This window comes from Pinus tabuliformis, chromosome 7 (assembly GCF_031772625.1).
Source record: "Pinus tabuliformis cultivar Carrire ecotype Pingquan chromosome 7, CPIR1, whole genome shotgun sequence".
NCBI lineage: Eukaryota > Viridiplantae > Streptophyta > Pinopsida > Pinales > Pinaceae > Pinus > Pinus tabuliformis.
The window spans coordinates 767,795,082-767,808,333 of record NC_142293.1 but is presented as its reverse complement, the minus strand read 5'-3'; the positions used below and the strand labels follow the sequence as shown (position 1 = coordinate 767,808,333).

At 39.8% G+C, this 13,252-nt stretch overlaps 1 protein-coding gene across 1 annotated transcript in view; it reads right to left on the bottom strand.

Moving 5' to 3' along the window:
• The window catches only part of LOC149249809 (uncharacterized), a 208,960-nt gene extending 196,586 nt beyond the window's left edge, over nt 1-12,374 (bottom strand). The window contains exon 1 of the mRNA XM_089458800.1: nt 11,791-12,374. Within this exon, the coding sequence (XP_089314926.1) occupies nt 11,791-11,932 (142 nt within the window). The 5' untranslated portion in view covers nt 11,933-12,374. The remainder of the gene's footprint in view (nt 1-11,790) is intronic.
• Between the last annotated feature and the right edge of the window lie 878 nt (nt 12,375-13,252).

Sequence of the window (13,252 nt, the reverse complement as noted above, 5' to 3'; positions counted from 1 at the left end):
ATTAAAACACATTAATACTTTAATTTCCCTAAGTTTAGACTTAAGGACTCCATTAAAAATATTAATTATTTTAATATCTCCCAAACTGTTTAGAATCTGCCCAAACCCTTTCTGGGTATTGGAGATCTCATGTGCCTTAGCCTCTCCACCAATTTTCGTGGCTAGAGCACATCCAATGCTACCCCAAATCAACACTCCCTCTTAGCGAGGACTGTGCTCTAGTAATACTCCTCACTGAGTATCACCCTGATCATCCGGCATCGGTCCCTGTGCTGATGTTAGGCCTGCTGCCCAACATCCTCTGCACTGCTGCATCCTGTACTGCTACCCATGGCCCTATCACTGCCACTGCTGCATTTGTACTAGAACTTCCTCTGCATCTGTGTTGCTGCCCATGGCCCCTGCCATTGCCACTATTGCATCTGCAACCCCTCTCATCATGCTACATCATGCTGCCCATAGCACTACCACTGCTAATTGTTGCACTGCAACCCAGTTACTAAGAAGTAAGTAACTGATCTCCCAACACTGACATCTCCATCAGGCTAGAAACACTCCTGATGTTGAAGCTCCCTCTGTCACTGACAAGTGCTCCTTGTCTGACTTCTGCGTTGCTGCAACAACTCTGTGCATCTCGCACCGTTGCACACCTCTCTATGCCATCCTGCACTGGTGCAACACTCCCGTGCTTCTCGCACTGCTGCCTCACACTGTCCTGAGAATCCTACACTGTAGCTCCCTCTGTCGCTCCATCCGCATCCGTCTCTACTGACATCCGCCAGTACTGCTACTTCTCTTCGAGGCTCCTGTAGCAAGGTCTAATCCAAGAGGTTGGGTACCTCGAGCATCTTGCCTCTCATCACCTGTAGTCCGTCTGAGTACAGCTCAATGTCTCCCCACTTCCGCTCAAGTGGTGTGTGTGCACTCATGGCACAGTCATCGTCTGTCTCCACTTCCTTCTCTGCCCTTGCTGGCGTTGCCTTGGTCTCGGAGGCCTCTCCCTTGCTCTTCTTCCTTGGACACTGGGTCGCATAATGACCCAACTCCCCACAGTGGAAGCATTTGACCTTGGAGAGGTACTTCTTCCGTTTCTTCTTTTGTTTGACCTTGGAAGTCAGTTGATCACTGATCTCCTTCAATCGACCGAGGAAGGGGCCGATCTGTTCTCCTGTCTGCGTTTGGTATGATCGCAATTGATTTTCTTATAACATCCTTCTCTGCACAGAAGTATGCTCGTACAATTTATTTAGGGCCTCCCACATCTCATTTGTTGTTTCCTTTTCGGCAATATGTGGTATTACATGGTCCTTGACCCCATCAAGGATGATGCTCTTGGCCCTCACCATTGCCTCCTCGTATTTGTCGTTATCAGCGGGGTCAACTGGGATAGCTATTGTCCTCAAGGCAAAGTGCTTGACACGATTCCTATCTAGAACAGATAGGATTCTGGCCTTCCAGACTATGAAGTTTGAGGCTCCGTCCAGTCTGTCCTGGTCTCTTACCCCGTTCACTGCCATCTCGTTGCTCCTTTACTTCCCTCCTGGAAGTTCTCATTGTGACTCCCTCTGAGCCTCGATTTCCCTCCTGGAAACCCTTCTACCAATGTCGAGATGACCCCACTCTAATCCTTAGTGCCGCTACACCACTGATCTGGATTTCTTGGCTAGAAACCCTCGGTAGCAACTCCCTCCTCCTTGGTCTTGCCCTGTTAGGTATTGTTCTGACTACAGTACCCCACCAGCTCCACTCTACAACTTATCCATAGCCTCTTAAACCCCAACAAACTGAAGGTTAGAGCTCCTAGGCTCTGCGCAATCCCGGCACTGGCAAATCAACCTCCTCAACCAACTGCGTCAGCCCTCCTGGCCTTTGCGTGAGCCTGTCTTTGCCTCCCTCAGCCTCTGCACTGCCTCTTCCTGGCTCAATCTTGACGACACAGGCACTGCGTCACCCCTTCCTTACTGCTACTCTGCTAGGAATAGCTTCTGTCACTCAGGACTGTTGTTTTCTGTTGCTGCTGCTCTGCTCGACTAATGTCCTAAGTTCTCCTGTGATCTGCAACCACACTCTAATACCATGTTGGAATTTCTAAGTCTGACATGTTAGAAACCCTTCATGCACTTTACTGATTTATTCCTACCTACTTGTTCTGTTAATTAACAAGCTATTTACCATGTAAATACTGGAAATAAATACAAGTGCATGCTCAACACATTACAGATCATCAACTGAAGGAAACATAAACAAACACACAAGTGACACCGTTGTTTTTGGACTAATGTCCCCGGAAAAAACCAATGCGGGAAAACCGGTGCAGCGATCTGAGGGTTTGATTTATTAAGCAGTTTCATAATACAATCTGGGTGCCAAATCTAGCTCACCCAATAGAGAAAAATCTCAACAGTAGTACCTCTCTACTCGGAAGCAGATATTCCAGCTGAAACCCTAGATAAACACTCTGGCAGCTCCACAGCTCCAATCTACCCCACGAAACCCCAACGTCAGCCTCTAGGGACTGCGTCAGCCTCTCTCTGGCCCAGCGTTAGCCCAATGTCACTCTGGCTTGGCTTGCATCAGCCTCTGGAGGCACTGCGTCAGTCCTCTGGCCCTCTGCATCACCCACGTTGGCCCTCTTAGGCACTGCGCAGCTTCTGGCTGCCTCTGTGTGAGCCCTTGGCTACTTCTACGTCCCTCTCTCCGGCTACTACGCTGATCCTCTCGCTGTTATCTCTGCCTCTTTGCTTCTGTATTCACTGCCCCTCAGCTGCAACTCTAGTCAGTCTCTCAACTTTCTCAACAAACCCAGCCCCAGAAAGTCGAAATCTTGATCTCTTGGTGTGTTCTCCAAGTGACCCTCAAGCCTCCTCTTATACTTTTCTCGTTGATAAATCAACAACCGAGATTAAGTCCCTAATCAACGGCTAAGATTAGATCTGGCTTGATCCATGACTTTTGGACCATTCTAACACAGTTTTATATTAATTCACATTAATATTTTAATTTCCCTAAGTTTAGACTTAGGGACTCCATTAAAAATATTAATTATTTTAATATCTCCCAAACTGTTTAGAAGACTCCATTAAAAATATTAATTTTTTTAATATCTCCCAAACTGTTTAGAATCTGCCCAAACCCTTTTTGGGTATTGGAGATCTCATGTGCCTTAGCCTCTCCACCAATTTCGTGGCTAGAGCACATCCGATGCTACCCCAAATCAACACTTCATTGTTGTTGAAGGTCGAGTTGACCAAGGTTGACTCAAGGCCATTTGGGACTGTTTGACCAACTTTGAAAGTGATGGTCAAGGTTTTATTACTGTTGTCATAAAATTACAGAACTGTACATTTGTACTATTTCTCTCTCTGCATAACTATTGAAGATTATGGAAGAATCGATCAAAGGGTTTCCACACATTGGGGTTTGTCCCTGGCTAGCCGCCACATCTGGTGTCTCTTGTCTTAGCTTGTTTTCTGTCGATCTATTTATGTTCTATCAGCATTTTACTTTATGTTAATGTGATTGCTAAAACAGTGAATGACATTGGGCTAATAAGAAGAAATTGAAGTAAATTGCACTAAGCATAGAACATACCATAATTTAACAATAACTGAGTAATTGTAATTAGAAGGTTTGAGGACAAGTTTGCATCAGCAAATTTCATAGTGGCACAACTTGCATCATCAGATTTGAAGGCATCTTCAGTGGCACACATTGCATCAGTAAACATCCTCAGGTACAACAGTGGTATACTTGCATCAGCAAACATCTTCAGGTACAACAGTGGCACACCTCGCATCAGTAGTTTTCTTTGAGGTATGAAATTGACTATTCGATAGAAGGCATATTGCAATCAAAGAAGTAGTATTAAAGGAAGCAAAATTGTAGCTTGACAGTGAACATACTTTGGCTTATTATCTTCTAAAGTTAAGGGACTTTGTTGAATACCTTTGTAAGTGGGTCCTTGTCCCTGGTATGGGAGCCCACAGATCAAACTTCATTTCTCTATTTTATATATTCAGGGTGGTCAGGTGGTGCAAGGCAAGAGAGTGAAGTCTCCTTCAAGTTGAAGCCTAAAAAATAAAAAATACTTTACGGTGGTAGGGTGGTGCTAGGGCAAGTTGGAGCTTGCAAGGTGTTGAAGCATCATTCTAGTTGGAGCTGGTAACCTAGGATGTTGGAGCATCCTTTCAGGAGTTGGAGCTTCATGATAAATTGAATTCTTTTCTAGAGTACTAGGGAGTTGGAGCTGAAAAAATTTGTACTCATAAACTATATTAGAAAATAATTGAATATTTTTCTAGAGTATTAGGGTGCCCTCTCTCATCAACTCTTTTTGAGATTTACGATGATACTCTAGAGTCTTTTATCCAAGAACATATTCAAGACGACGATGATTGTCTTCTACACCACATGTTTCGTTTAGCTTGTTGCACTAAGTTAGATAGAGTCTAGGTCATCTTTCTCAAGTACATCATTCAAAGCAAGTGACTTATCCCCCAACTCATTGTTCAAATGAAGTTTAGAGATGAGCTCTTCGTCTCAAGGTCATTTTATGTCAATATCGTTCATTCATAAAACCATGATTTTGGAGACTCAACCTTGATGGAGACCAGTATCCCTACTCAGCATTTTGTTCTTCAAAGGCCATTGTCTTGACCAATATGGTTGCACTTGATCTTGGTTCTCAAGGGTCTCTCGATTACATCAATCAATGGTCTTCTCCACAAACCATCCCCCCCCCCCCCCCCGCCTTAGGTACTCCTTTAAGGGGCTCAGTCACCTCCTACCATCCAACAAAGATTTGGTAGTCTATCATAGAGGACATCTATCACCTAGATTGCACCTCTAGGTGGGTCTCAACCCTAAGAATGACCTTCCATGCTAAGCATTTCCTGGGCTAAGAGATGATCTAATCATTTGACCTTCATACATGGGTTGAAATTGGATGCATGCCCTAGGTATCCCCTTTGATTAGCTTTAATTGGGCTCCCATAACATCAAGGTTTGCCAATTATGTTGTTGAAAATAGTGTAACTAGGTTCGGTCTTCATTATGTCAAATAATGTAACAATGTAATTTTTGTATTATTGTATTATTACTTGAGCATGGGTTTCATGCTCAAGAAATGTTTATTTTTAATTTTAAAAGACAACCATGAGATGTTACACTTGTATTGACATTACTTGTCAAAGAGTCCTTCCAGATCATCAAATGAAAACCACCGAAATGTACCCATGGAATTCATGCCCACTGAAATCAAAGGATATGGTATTCACTTGTAATGTCGGCCTAATGAAAGGGATCACGTCGGCTTGAAGTAGGGTATACAAGACTATAAATAGGCAACGTTGATCTCACTTTGAAACACAAGTGACACATTATCATTCTCGCAGCAAGGACGAAGAAAGACGAGACGAAGGAGGAGAGCCGCAGTAGAGGAAGTTTGTTCCCTCACCCGAGATCATCTTCGGATCTGTTCACACGTGCGGAGGTCTGGTCTTGTGCTAGGGCATCATTGCGAAGGTGTATTGTTTGGGTTTACATGATAGATCTAGCCTCAATCTATGAGGCAGATCCAATCTCTTGAAGATCGACGTATTGGAAGGGCTAGAAGAGCCTCTATCACCCTCGCATGTGCCTCCATAATATGAAGATGACTGTAATATTTTCGCTGCTCTTGGACAGTACATATTTTGGCATATAGTGAAGTGAATCAAGCTCAACTCAAGGGGTTGCCTCATGGGTGTTTAATTTGCATGGAAAGCGAAGGTGGAAGGAGTCTAAAGGAAGCTGATCTCGACATCTTTTGTTGACTGTCATCACTTTGGTACAACTCTACTATACAGTGCGAAGTTGTAGAAGGAGATTCAGTGTTTGGGTACATTTCAGAAGGTTTGTCATTTTGATGTTGAAGGCTATCTTGTGTCTTTTGTAAGGGTCTTGGAATTCGTAAATAAAGATTCTATAAGAAAGAGTTCAAGGGTTTTTCCTCTCAAGTTTTGGAGAGGTTTTTGCCCTGGCTTGGTGCCAATATCTTGTGTACTCGTGCATGATTGATCTTCTTGTTTTGATAGCTGATTGATGATAACAATACATGTTAATAATATCAATCAAATCTAAAGAAAATAATATCTCAAGCAGTCATCATAGTAAAGAGAAATAGAATAATTGTATTGCCCTTAATTTCTCAACAATGAACATATGTCACTTGAGATAGAGACAAATGAGCATTTTATTTTCCAAAGCCCTATCTATTGTGAGATCAAAGGGAGATACTACTATCTATCTTAAGATTCAAGGAACTCCCTTTCCACTTTTTTCCACTACCTCGACCCAAGAAGTCTTTCCCTCTTCACAAGGGAAGTATTCAAACACAAATCCTAATCTTTACAGGTTCTATCCCAATTGGAGGCCTCCGAGAGGATTACTTCATACTTCCAAGTTGTCCCATCTATTCGATGCAACAAACAAGAAGCATAAATTAATAAGACGTCAAATTCCATATCAGTGCAACCTCGCATTACCTCTTGACCTCAACCCACTCACCTTGAGGGCTAACTTACCTACTTGAGACCAATGAGGAGTCATTACTCTTAGACATAGGGCATACACCACCAACTCGAAAACAAGCCAATTTGGTAACCAAAAAGTCAAGCTCCCACCCCCTCCAGTACACCATCTCTCAGGTCTGCTTGAGCATCTGGGCTTCTATTGAGAATTTCTTCATCAATACATTGGATGTTAGGAGAGTCGGGCTTCCTCACCCTTGTGTTCCCCCTAAGATCATACAACTAGACCCTTTCAATGCCTATCATCGAACCCTCAATCATCCTCATCAACCAATTCCAACTCCAGCAAACCTTGGCATCCTCTCTTTTGTTTCGCTTTGAGGCTTCATTGCACTTGCAACTTTTTAATATCTTAGCTTTTACTTAGACACTTAGTTCTATGTCTTTTCTATTTTCAGTATTGTTCTTTGAAATGCTATCACAGTGTCTTGTTTCGTTTTGAGGCTTCATTGTACTTGCAACTTCTTTTATATCTTAGCTTTTAGTTAGACACTACTTTCAGTATTGATCTATGAATTGCTATTGCACTCTCGCTTTTCTCCATTTAGAATTTCTAGGGGTTGCTTTCTCACTCCCACTTTTTTCACTTTCAGTATTGACTTGCACTCCTACATCTCCTTTTAGTCCCATGGACCTACTTCTTTGAACATTTATTGGATATTGGACACTAATAATCTTATCTTTATCTTATCCTTATCTTATCCTTTATCTTATCTTTATATTGACTTTATATTGACTTTATTAAATATATTTATAATGATAAGGCCATGACTACATGTGCCTCAATTTGTGTTGATATGGATCTTAACTAAGGTTTACCCCAAGGGGAAGAACAATTTCACCACAAACTTGAAATGAAGAAGGTAAGGGCAAAGAGATGGAGAATTTTTTTAAATGGGAGAGTCTGTAGACAATGAAGCTAAAGGGATAACTGAAAGTCTGGGCATCAAAGAGATGTTGTACCTGATGCAAAGGAAACTAGATAAACTAACCAGAAATGAGAAAATCATAGATAGAAGTGAAAACTGAAAACATTAAGACCAATGTCAAAAGTAATGGAGGGAAGAAAGCAGTAATTAAGGCGAAAAGGAGAAAATCCTAAAAGACACTACATAGAGATGGAGTTGACGTGGAAAAGAAATAATAAATAAGAGTAAAAAGAGTAACAATGAAGATAAGATCTAGATCAAAGAAAGATTAATGCCACACGAAGGGTAACTATTAGCCTTTAAAGCTGAAAACTACCTATCTATCATGGGTTATTTTAAAGAATTATGAAATAAAGGAGCTCTCCTAGGAACTGTGAATTCAAATATCTCCTAATCACACAAGCATAAATTGATGTTTCCACCTCCATTACAAAGTTAAAAATGAATAAATGAATGGTTGGCAAGATCATAAAAGCTCCTCCCAAAAAAAGAAAAAGAAAGGTGGGATGACTAGATCTGGTAAGGCCTACAGGTAAGTGTTGGCCTCACTAAGACTAAATGACATGTTTTCAAGTTTCAAGTACGCTACAGCAAGCAATAGGCTAGAGAAATGTTTGAATTGTTTCATGTGAATAGGTTGAACAAATGTCCAATAAGTGCAAGGCTATTTTGCACGGGGACCTGTCCCCATCAAAAAATTCCATGTACCCTACGTTCCAGCGTATCAGGGACTTTTACAGGGGTTGGGAATGTCCCCAATTTTTTGGGGACATCCAAGTCATTCCCAATTCGTCCCGGGCAGATTTTGGGCACTGTTTGGTCATCCCCAAGGAAAAAAATGGTATGTCTGACCCAATTTTGACTGTGTTAAAATTGGAAACTAGGGCCAAATTCTACTTTGGACAGCTCATTTGATGGAGATGATTATTGCATTGAATTCCTCTTTTCAAGAGGACCAAAATCGACCTAAAAATCATCAAATTTGGACAAGGGGAAATATGTTTTTGAAGTCAAGCCCTCACATGTGCAAATTGTCAAGGTCGGCCACATCATCATGTAGGCTCATGAAGCCCAATGGACATGTCTCTTGACCCCCAATGACTTCTATAAATAAGAGAGACCTCCAACCTCATTTGGCACCTCATCAACTCAACTTCTTCTTCTCTCTCCTCATTTGATTGGTTCGTAACTTCGTACAGCTTATTGGGCATATCTTTTCCTCATACATGTGGCAGCAAAGAAGGACGAATTTCAAATCTATTGCAGGGTTTGACCAGCGTTGACCAAGAGGTACTTGACCAAGTTTGACTGTGATTTTTGTGGGAATCTTTCTGTTTGGGCAGGCCGCATTGTTTGGCACACAAGCCAAGGTTTTCTGGGCATGTTGACTAGGCTAACCGCAGGGTTGACCGCATGCTTGAACTGCAGACTTTGACCAAGTTTAACTATTGTTTTTATGCCTGTTTTGGGCTGACTTTGACCACCTAAGAAGGTCGAGTTTGACTGGATATGACCGAGCTACATTATGGACAGTTTGTTGCTGCTTTGACCAGCGTTGATTTTCTGGTTAGGGTTGTTGGCTGCTGCAGGAAAATTTCAGATTTGACAGTTTGATCATCATTTGGCAAGTCAATTTTGACTTTATTGTACTCTCTCTCTCTCTGTTGAACATTCGATATAATAATAATAATAAGAATTGATCAAAGGGTTTTCCCCATCTTGGGGTTTTTCCCTAACATTCGCCAAATCTGGTGTTCTCTTGTCTTGGCTTGTCTTTTGCATTTTATAGTTCATGTTCTATCTACAGTTACTCTCAATGTGATTTATGGTTAATGTGATTGCTATTGGAAACTAAATTGAAAATTGTGATTGGGCTACTGAAAGGACATTGAAGTAATTTTGTTAAGCATAGAACATACCATTGTTAACTAAAATTAACAGACTGGGTTTACTTTGTTGTCTGGATGGATTTTCTTGTTGTTTTGGATGAGTTTTTAGTGTGAAAAAGTTGTTATTTATGCTAACTTCCCAAGATAATTGCTAAATATACTCTCTTTCAGTGTTCCCATTTATTTTCTCCTCTCTTTGTCACTTAACTATCTAAAGCAATAACCCATAGTGCTGGACTTTAGCCTATAATTATTGTTGCTTAAAAACGACATTTGTTTAGAAATAATTAAGAAGTTTGCCAACCTTTACTTCCTGTGGCATGAATTAGGGACATAGTTATTGTTGATGAAAACCTTCTAGTTCTGTCCTAAAGGTGTAGACCGTATTTGAGACTGTTCCTATGTGGCACATTTAACAAGTTTCTAAACCCACTCCTATCCTACAGGAGAATTGTTGAACTATGTTTAGCACTGTTTGCAAGGAATTATTGGGTTGTTGCTTTGTTGTGTGTTGTCCTAGCAGCCACATATTTTTTCCCTCAAAAGGTGAAGGTTTTATGGATGTTTATTTGTGAATACAACCTCTTGTGTGAAGTAAAGGCTACCAGCAATGACTTATTTTAGTGCATTTCCTCTTAAGACTGATGTTTCCAAAACTGTTCGTTGCACTTACTTTGTTTCCTCTTAAGACTCTTAAGACTGATGTTTCCAAAACTGTTCGTTGCACTTACTTTGTCCAAGAATAATAAACCAAGATTCAAGATTGGTTTACATGCCATACTGATATAAAGAAACCACAATATGTTTACGACTATAACACACTTTGCAACTTTGCTAACTATGCCAAGGAAGTTGAATTTGTTTAACTTGGCCATATTAGTAGAAGTGACTCTAAGAAAGGTCCTTTTTGCTTTCACGGGATTGGGAAAATATCTAGGGTGGTTGATTAACCAAACTTGGCTTTTATTTGACAAACCTAACAACAGAGAGGGTCGATTTAGGTGTTGAGATTGGCAATATTAGGAATTTGAGCCAAGGTTTGATTTTGACAAAATTAGTATGCTTGCCAACTGGGATAATAAGGTGAATTAGTTTACATGCAAGAATGTCAACCAAGAATAGTAAAACTCAATCTGCTTTTGGATTTGACCAAAAATAGCAAGCAAGACAACTAGCTCTAGTAATTCAACCCAGGTTTTTGATTTGACATTTATGGCAAGACAAATTAGGTCTTTGAAAGGTCAAACTAGCAAGAGTTAGTGTTTTAGCGTTAGGCCATTTGGACTGTCATATAGATGGATACCCTCCAAATAACTACCATGTGTCACACTAGGAGAATAGTTCACTTGCTCAACACTGCTCTTGATTCATTATCCTTCAACTAAAAACTTCAACTTGAATTTTAGATTTGAGATTATGTATTTGGTTTTGTAATTATTAATATGAATTTTAGATTTTTTAGCCAGCTCAATGTTTATAATTTTATTACAATGATGTATTTATTATTTATGATTTATCTTTATGCACATGGTGAATTTAAAATTATATATATATATATATATATAATTGCCTACCCTGGAAAATTTGGGGCTGGGCTCTAGCTGTACTGGAGCAGTGCAACATAGGTGCAAGTCATCATGCAAGTCCTTGATGATTTTGATGAACTAGATTCCATTCACCCATACCAGCTTAAACAAGAGTTTTTGTTCTCCTATGTCGAAAACTACCTGTGAATTTGTCCCTAAAGCTTGTGTACAGATTATCCTACTTATAATCATTAATACAAATCACTGCAACGAACTTAACTAAATGTTTTGTACAACTGGAACTCTCTGACATTTGTTTGACCCATTTACTTTACCCTTTTCCACACATTGGAATTTAAATATTTCTTTTGGCATTATTTTGGAACAGTGTTATTTTCCATTTCACACTTTTTTTACAAGATGTTAGCAAGCGTACTAAAATGGGACATAGCCGATTTAAAATGCTTGAAAGAATTCCTTTGGCTGAGATGAAGCAGGTGGATGTATATATTTTTCCAAATTTGCGTAAGACTTCTACCTCGCTCCGACTGAAAAAAACTGCTCGCTTGAAGGCGCTTGTGTATAGAATTTGAAACTTGGGGGTATGAAACTCCACCACTTTAACATCGAACCAGAAATAATGTTGTTTTTCCCACATGTTTAGTAAAATAAATAATCTCTGAACATGGGCTGTTCATGCTTTACCAAATTTGATACTTGGCATATCATTAGATAATTATTCAGCCAGAGGGTTAAAGCTATTCATTCAAATGAGCGAGGGGATGTGAAGAGGATGGATTCAAATTAACAGATTTTTACACGTACTTGCAATGTACAAATGAATGAATTACTTGATAAAAGCAAAACGAATTCATACCTAATATGTTAGCAGCTTCTGCAATGGGGACCGAGAAAAATTTGGCGACCTCGTCGAACGTAAGAGACTCATCCCAACTGATTTGCTGGGGATCCGTCCCAAGCTTTGCCATGTGACGATTCGTAACCGACTCCTGAGGCATATATCTTCTTTAATTCAAGTCGATTGCCCTCCAAATGTTTAGATACCTGCGAACCCCACTTCCTTCACTGCCCACAATGGATTTCGCAGATTCCTTTCTTGCCCAGTTTGGATGTGTTGAGTTAAAGCCTGAACCCAAATTCAATGCAACTATTGGACGAATAGAACGTGAAGAATTTGAGGGGAGAGTGAAGCCTGCGTGTGCCTTGCAATCACGCGAATCCGTTTAACTCCGAATTCGTTGAACACGTAATGCACGGTTTTATGCGAACAAAATCCGGAAAACTGGAGACGTCCGTCGCGGTTGTATAACGAAAACAGACGATCAACTGTTTTGTGCATTAAATTTCGATGTGTTTCGACCAGGTAGATCGTACGCTCAGAGTGATTAGGCTATTTTGTATGGTGATATTATCCGAAGATTGGAGGTTTTTTATTTTTTTTAATGGATCTTCAAAAAATGCTTCAAAAGTTCTTCTATAAGGGTAAATATATAATGGAAGGATGCAATGCATTGAGTTAAACTTTCAAAGAGTTTTCAAAAATAATAAAATAGTGATATAAAAAGAGAATTTTTTAATAATAATAGGATAAAATGAAATAAAGCATTATTATTTATCTTGATATTTTTAAAGGTTATTATAATAATTTAAATAGAGGTATGAAATTAATGAGCACCAAGCAATTTATGTGTTACCAAAGTAATTATTCAAAGATAAAAATGTAAGTGTGCATTGTTACGAATAGAATTTAATCTTGAACTTTCTTATGGTTTGCTACTATAAAATAGAAGTTAAGGCCTCCACCTCAACTATGTTTCCAAAATTGTAATTCTTGACTTTGGCCTATTGCCTCTCAAGTCTATACGATGCATAAATATGAACCCTTAAATAACTAGATTGGAGCTTCAAGATGCTGATTCTTCTATTTGTTTTAAATGAGAATTATTGTCTTGCTATTAGTCAGATTTGTGTTGTTTCTGTCGATGCTACTCCAGTGGGTGGCTTGGTCGGTGATGTCTTCTTACTTCCAACTTACAAATTGCAATCCCCAACCATGATGAATAGGTTGTAGATAGATAGGTCACACTAAATCCACATTAAATACTTGGATAAATATGTGGTCATTTAAGGTCGTTGATTTGTGAGATTTGAACCATCTAATCCTTTCAGCTCCATTAAATGTTCCATGGCATGCCAAACATAAAATGGCCATGACCATGAATGATTACATCAACATGCAAATAAAGAGCAAACTAATGAAATAGTATCCACCATAGAAGTTCATAAGAGTAGTGAGCCCATTGAAGTCCCTAAATTAT